Source organism: Numida meleagris, chromosome 12 (assembly GCF_002078875.1).
Source record: "Numida meleagris isolate 19003 breed g44 Domestic line chromosome 12, NumMel1.0, whole genome shotgun sequence".
NCBI classification, from domain to species: domain Eukaryota; kingdom Metazoa; phylum Chordata; class Aves; order Galliformes; family Numididae; genus Numida; species Numida meleagris.
Genome location: NC_034420.1, coordinates 1,202,103 through 1,209,863, shown reverse-complemented (window position 1 = coordinate 1,209,863; position 7,761 = coordinate 1,202,103). Strand labels below are relative to the sequence as shown.

The following is a 7,761-nucleotide window of genomic DNA, read 5'->3' as shown; positions in this document are numbered from 1 at the left end:
CCCCCCCCCCCCGGCTCTCCTCAAAGGAGAACCAAAGGTAGGAACTCCACTGCAGAGAGGCAGATGAACAGAAGGCACTGAAGCACACCCTGACCTTTCTCCAGACCCTTTGGTTTCCTCATTCTTAGGCTACTAAGAGCCCTGAGGCAGCAGCAGGGAGCAAACCCCTCTTGTAGGCTGGGGCACCCACATCTTCACCAGTGCTGCCCTGGAGCTCATTAGAGTTGAGAAGACTGGGAGATACCAAGGTGCTCTTCCCCTCCCAGAGCACCAGCACCAGCTCTCCAGAGTGCAAAAACAGCTAGAATACAAACAGTTGGGTTTGCACTCTCCTGGACTTCAGGGCATCTTTCCCTGCCTGGATGTTGCATTGGTGACCAAGACCACCAGTTTGGGGGATGCTAAGTCACAGGCAGAGGTAGAGATGCTCCTAGCAAGGAGACAAGGAATGATGATTCCAACGCAAGTCTCCAAAGAACCAAACCACAAAGGAACCCTACACATCCCTTGCACAAAGGATTGGAAGCAGCAAGGTCTTTGCTGCAAACCAGCGACACCCTGCCTTTCCCCTGGGAGTGGGCACCAGCAGGCTGGGAGTAGTGTCATGATGATTTTGTGTGTCCCAAGGAGAAGCCACATCCTTTTGGACCATGCCCTGGCCAGCAGCGTTGGCGTTGCTGAGAAGGGCTCAGAGGGTGGAACGAGACCATCCCTCTGCTCTGCTGCCACATATATTAGCAAAGGGATGGGAATATGCAGCCAGGGAAGAGGAGTAGGAGCAGCATGGGCAGGACTGAGGAGGGCCCGTGCCACATCCAGCCCCAGCTCCTTGACAGTCTTTGCAGTAGGAGTCACCCCAGAAGCTTGGGATGGAGAAGAGGAAGCTCCAGGGAGACCTTGCTGTGGCCTTTCTATGAAGAAAGGAGCTCATAAAAAATGTGGAGAAAGGCTTTGTACCAGGGCCTGTAGTGACAGGAAGAGGGACAATGGTTTTAAACTGAAAAAGTGTGGATTTAGACTCGATGTAAAGAAATTTGTTGTGATTAGGGCGGTGAGATGCTGGAACCAGCTGCCTGGGGAAGTTGTGGATGCCCCATCGTTGGAAGTGCTCAAAGCTGGGCTGGACGGGGCATTGAGCAACCTGATCTGATGAAAGATGTCTCTGCCCAGGGCAGGGGGGTGAACTCAATGATCTTTAAATGTCCCTTCCAACCCAAAACATTCTGTCATTGCATGTTTGACAGCATCTAAGCACCCCGGGACCTTGGTTGTGTGCCATGCCACGATCCCTCAGCCCCTCCAACCCAGGAGACCGTGCAGGGACAAGAAGGAGGAGGAACCCACCTGCTGCCCCATGTTCTCTGCTCCAGGCTGCCTCCTGCCGCTGTCATCTCTCTCTAGCTCATCCGGCACTTCGTGTAGGCTCAGGCTCCCGTGAATATCCGACACCTCATCTGCTGACCCCAGTCCGGCCTCCTCCTGCCCCAGCTGCCCTGGGATGCTGGGACTCGACCCTCCCAGAACCCGGCGGCTCAGCAGCCTCCGCTGCCGACTGGTGCTCCCAGGAGAGCTGCCCGCTGCAGTGCCAGGCACTGGGGTGCCAGTGCGGCTCTGCTCCATGCCCTTGCTGCCCTGTGTCCCCTCCTGCAAGGCCCCCTTCTCCGGGCCACCTGTGGGGACAGTCCCATTGTGAGCCTGTTCCCGCTGGAGCCTCTCGCTGCTGTGCTCCAGCTCTTCCGTGCTTGGCTCCTTGCTGCCACTGGGCTGGGCACCGTCTTGCTGCTCATGGAAAGCCGGCTTCTTCCCAATGTGTGTGACACGGAACCTGCAGTAGGGTGGCCAGGTCAGAAGCTCTCCTCTTCCTTCTCCCACTGTTTCCTTCCCATTGCTATTTCCAGCTTTTCCTTAGCTGGGAGCCTCTCTCTTTCTCCTTTGTTGGAGGATCTCCACCCCTGATACCATTCAACACCACTGACACCCTCCTCAGCCATGCCCCATTGACCTGATCCCATATTTCCTTCATTTTTTGAAGAAAGTACACCCAGTACCAAGTGCTGCAAAGAGAAAGAGAAAAAGCCCAATCCAGATGTTGGCTGGGCAGGCCCTGGTGGTCTGTCCTCCCCGTGGTGGGATGGGGATGGGTCTCAGTTCTCCAAAACGCCCTGAGGTGCAGCTTGGCCAAACAGGGGCTTGAGGAGGGACTCAGGTGTGGATTTGGGAAGTGGGCTGAGCCCAGGGAGGAAGGGATTCTCTGAACAATGAGGACGCTACTGACCATGGGGATGCTACCGACCACGAGGACACTACCAGTCATGGGGACACTACCAACCATGGCTGTGCTACCAAAGATGGGGATGCTACCAACCATGAGGACATTACCAACCGTGGGGACGCTACCAATCATGAGGACATTACATTTGGTGACTGACCACTGTTTGGGGAGCAAAAGCCAGAAATTTCAGCAGGCAAAGGGAAGGCAAGGTTTTGCAGGATGAGCTGCATTTGAGCACAGGAATCAGAAGCCAAGAAGAACTGCTTGGCTAAAAGCCACCAGAGCGCACCGTGCACAGTCCTCTGGGACAACGGATGGTGTCTAGGTGTCACCAAGCCTCCACCATGCACCAGGAACAGCTCAGAGCTCCAGGACAGGAAGGAGAACAACCGCAAAGTTGGCCTGACACCCACAATGGGTGAGTCCATAATTGGAGGTGATTGTAATGTTGCGGCTGGGGAGAAGGGAGAAGCTAGGGAACTACCACAACCTTGGAATGTGGGAGGGGTGTTGCGTAGACAAAGTGTAAGAGTCTAAAGTGAGCTGGCTGTGACTAGCGCTCTGATTCTGCTTCGTAAGCACTATGAGCCCTTGCTGGCCTGGCAGACAGGAAATCTGCAGAGTGGGTGGGTGTCCAGAGGCCAAGGAACACTGGATTCATCACAGGGACATGAGTTGCCCCACAGCCACACTCGCTGCACGAGTCACACGTGGAGCAACCACAGAAGGCCGGACTCTGTTGAGCTCAACTGTGAGTCAACCAGGGAAAATGCAAGTTTAGCAGCAAAGCTCAAGCACTGCTCAAAGAAGCATAAGACCCACGAGTTAAGAGAATGGCCATCCCAAACAGAGGAGCTGAGAACACAGATCCATGCTCCAGATGAGATGCCAGAGGTGAGGGAGAAAAGACCATTTCCAGACTGAGTGGTCCTACATAAACCCAGAAGTGGAACAAGGATGGACCCGGTCAGCAAGTGGAGAACAGCAGTGAGGAATGGGACTTCAGAAAGATGTTCAGGATCATAGTTCTTAAACTCTCTTCAAACACAGGGGAGCTCCCATCAGAGACAGAGCAGGTCCTAAGCAGATCATCAGAGCACTGAGTGTCCAAAACGGTAAGCTTGTGTCTACAGTGTAGACAATACAGAGTCCTCAGTATCACAGCTGGAAATGATGCTCATAACTGGAAAGCCAAGAAGATTTACTCTGAGAACTGCTGGGTCAGGCCAAGCAGCATCAGATGTAACCTTCCATCCAGATATTTGGAGATGAAGAACCAGCATTGTGATCCAAGACCAGCAAATGTTCCAGTCCCAAGGAGGGCCTGGGAGGAGGCACAAATGACAGCATCATTTATTGGTAATGCCTTTGAGCAATGTCAGCCTGAAAGAGTCAGGAAAGGATTCTGAGAAGCTGGAGGGGACTCAAGAGATAACGTAAGAAACCTCTGGATCGTGAGGCAGGAGTGCTTTGGCTGTCTGCCTAGGCAGCATGGCTGGGACACTTGGTTCAATAGGACACAGTGTGCTGCAGCTGAGCAAGCCCAGGACGAGAGCTTTGTGGGTCATGGATGAGCTCTGCCATTCCTTGATGGGGCTGCCCAGTAGCACGGTAGAGGTGGCAAAGATGAAAGGTTTAGAGAGAACCCTAAGAAAGATGGCAAATTATTCAATAGTACAAGAGTACAAAACACATAGCCCTGATTACCTCAGAATTACAGGGTTATTTAGGTGGGAAAGGCCTTTGGGAGTTCTCCAGTCCCACCCTCCCCCAGTAACTGGCCCGATTCCCATCTTCATTCTGGTTCCTCAGGGTCTTCTCCAGGCAGGTTTTGGAAGCCCCCCTGAACATCCATCTCCCCGCTCCTACAGGCCCTGCCTCGCAAAGAAATATTTTTTCTTCACGCCTCATCCATATTTCTCTTGTTGCAACTTCAGGTTGTTGCCTCCTGCCTTTCCAGAGTGCATCTTTGGGAATCGACCAGCTCCATCTTCACTTCAACTCCTCCCACCCCTTTGAGTAGTTTTAGGGAGCAATTAGATCCCCCTGGAGAGCTCTCCAGGCCAAACAAACCCCATTCTCTCAGCAGCTCCTCGTAGGCCACTCTCCAGCCCTGCACAGCTGTGGTGGACCTATGCTAACCTTGCAGCTGGACCTCATACCAAGGAGGTTCAGGAAGTGAGAACTTAAAATATAGCCTTGGAGAAGTCTTATGTGACATGAGAACCTAACACGGATAAGGAGAGGACATCAGAACATGAGGGAAGGTGCAGTTAGGGACAGAGACCAACTTCTGCGTGCACTCAGAGGTGAATGGGAGGAGACTGAGAAGAGCATGGATAAGGACACGGCGGAGAGATGGAGCTGGGCTCCAGCCAGGGAATTAGATTAGCCATGAATATGCAATTGTACAGAGGTCTGGCTTACCAGCCACCAGCCCCAAAACCCAGGCCAGCTGGCAGCAAGGGCACCAGCTCCCCATAAAGCCCCCAGTTCCCCTCCCTTCTGAGACTCCTGGCTCTGACGGTGCAAAACCCACAACCCTGGTGCCCAGTCTGGCTGAACGTCACCAGAACAGGTCCAGCTCTCAACCCTTCTGCTGGGGAATGGGGCAGCCTGGGCAAGGTCACAGATTGCATCGGGTTACTCACAGCACAGAGACCACAGGTAGCTCAGGAAGTCCCTTGAAGTGAGAACAGATAGGGACTGGGAGACTATTTGTGGGAATTGTCAGTACCCTCCCCTATTCTTACATTCCTCCCACAGCATCTAATTACCATAATTATTGCAGGCAAAGACTTGGAGCAGAATAGCCATTCTTTCATTTGGTGGGAGTACCTTGCAACAGGAATCTGCTGTCCCCCTCTTCATGAGATCCCTACAACCTGCCCCACAGGAAGGCTGCCCCCTACCCTGCTGTAGGCTCTGAAGGGACATGGATTTGGTGCTGCCCTGCTCTGACCCACTGGGACAACTGCAGCCTGAGTCACCCAAGGGAGGAGGAGGGAGGACACCCATTTGTCACAGCCGCACACCACGGGAATTTCGAGGTGCAAGAGGACCCAACAGCAGGGCCAACCTGGGGCATGAGATGGGGAAGAGCATGGGGAAAGTGGGCAAGGGGGACAGAGAAGACTTCATGCTGGCTCCATCTGAGTACCTGCCCACTGAGAAGACGGTGGTCTCTCCGGGATGCATCCGGCCTTTGCCATCCTTGGACCGCCCCTGGCGGTGCAGTGGGTGCCTCCTCCTCTTGCTGCAGTGGATGCAGGGGGCTTGCGTGGAGCCCAGGTGCACCGTGTGGTGGTGAGGGGGGCCCCCATCCTGGCTGTTACGGTGGGGACAAAGGCTGCAAGAGGAAAAGGACATGACAGGTCAGAGCCTCGGCACCAAGGTGACACACGACGGTTTCTTCTCCCTGACTCTGGAAGAGCCACAAGCTGGAATAGGTTTCCCTCACCTGGGCATTGCCACTGCGATGTCCCCATCATTGTCCCCCAGCATCTCCTTGAGGGCTTCTGCATTTGCTGAAGAGAGAGGAAAATGGGATTGTGTCAGCCAAAGCGGCCGGCAAGGCTGTGAGCCAGCCCAAGGAAACACTCACCTTCATTCTGGATGATGCATCTCACGATCTTCTCCACAGTGTCCTCGTTCAGCTCCTCCTCTTCATCTGAAAGGAGAAATTATGGCACCTGAGGGGTGGGTCTGGGTCAGCCCCACAGCTCCTGGCTGCAGGGTGTTGCGGGGCTAAAGTTCTCCAAGGGTAAATGGGACAAGTTCACATACAAGAAACGCAAGGAAGGCTTGTTAAATACATAGAAACCACCTCTGATGGAGGAAGTCCCAGAGTTATGGTGTGTGAAGCCTAAAAGAGCATGCTGGGAAATACGGCTGGATGCCTGCCCTGTTTTGGTACCCATCCCCAGCACCCATCACAACATGCTTTTGGCCATTTTGGGGACAGGGGACATGGCTGGGGGACTTTAGCCCACCCTGCAGAGTTAGCTGTTCCAGTGAGCAGGTCCAAGCTGGTGGGGAGCTGCTCTGGGGAGCACAGTCAGGGACTGCTGCCACACTCCTGGAAGCCCACAGAGACTTTCCCAGGGCTGTGGTATCTCCAGCAGTCAAAATCAGCCTGGAAACTTCAGTCGCCATCCATGTGCAGCCAAGTCAACCCGCTTACTGGGACCAAGCTCTGCCTTGCACCCACACCTAGTGCTGCCCGGGATGGGGACAGCCCCATGGTAGCAGCGCTGAGCTCCCTGCCCTGTCCTACCATGCATCCTCCAGCCACCCCAGCTCGCACCCAAAGGCTGTGGCTGAGGAGTCCCGAAGGGCAGCAGCGGAGCCCCCCAAGCCCCTGTACTCACTGGCCTGGAGTTCTGCCAGCACGTCCTTGTTATCTGGGTCAAGCTCATCTCGGAACGTCCGGCACCGGTAGCCCTTCTTCTTCAGGACATGGCAGATGAGGAACCCTACCAGCCCCATGATGAAGAAGACCAAGACGAGGAGAAAGACCATGTACAGGCTGTGCTGGGGGTCGGACTCCCCATCGTCGCCGCTGCTCTGGTCGGACATGCGGATCTAGGAGGAGGGGGAAGGCGGCTTGGAGACCCCCGGCAGGCTGCCTGCGCCTCCTCCTCCTCTCCTCCCTCAGTCCCCATGCTGCCTCCAGGCCCTGTTGGGTCGGACCCGGCTCCCGGCTGAGGATGCGGCTCAGCCCCACCAATGGCCGGCTCAGCTCTGTTTCCCAAGGACGCACCGCAGCCGCCAAAGCATCCCAAGGGCAGCAGGAGCAGCGGGGGCCGCCGCGTCCCCCCGACCGCACACAGCAGCCCAAGGGCACCAGCTCCCCGGCATCACCTCACTGAGCCCCTCGCCCCCCCTCCCCCCGCCCCGTGACTCACGGCGGGCGGAGGACCGAGCGACCGCCAGCTCCCGCATCCTCCCCGCAACACCCGGAGCCACCTCGCCCGCCGCCCGCCTTCCCATCCCCATCCGCGGTGCGATGCGTGGCTGCGGCGGTACCTGGGCCTGCGGTGCTCCGCAGCGCTGTCCCCGTCACCTTCACCTGCCTCTTAGCAACCCCGCATCCCCGCGGCTCTGGATCGCCGCGAGCATCCTCCGCTGCCCCGGCTTCCTCGGGAAGGAGCCCGGCGGCTTCTGCCTGCCGAGGCGGCCGCTGCCAACCTGCTCGTCCTCAGCCTGAGCTCTCCGGAACGCCCGCGGTGGGGGATGGCTGCAGGCAGGCTCAGGGAAATGCTGCTGGCAGCTGCAGCGCGGGGCAAGCGGCAGCGGCGGGTGCTGGCACGTTGCTCCCTGCCCCAGCACCCCCCTTCCCGGGCAGTTTTTGGAGCACTGGAGAGAGAGCCGGCTGGAGGGGGTCTGGGCACAGAGCAACGTGCATTTGCATGCAATGGCAGGAGCATTGCAAAGGAGCCCCTGTGGATCCCGCAGCCCATGTTAGGACAAACAACTCTCCCTTCTCC

The 7,761-nt window shown here is 56.4% G+C and overlaps 1 protein-coding gene across 1 annotated transcript; it reads right to left on the bottom strand.

Moving 5' to 3' along the window:
- On the bottom strand, positions 1,345-6,860 carry RELL2 (RELT like 2; the record flags this gene model as incomplete). Its single annotated transcript, XM_021410370.1, is given in 5 exon segments — positions 1,345-1,825; positions 5,433-5,621; positions 5,733-5,799; positions 5,877-5,942; positions 6,643-6,860. Coding segments are annotated over 5 exon segments (1,011 nt in total), but the record flags the coding sequence as incomplete, so codon positions are not given.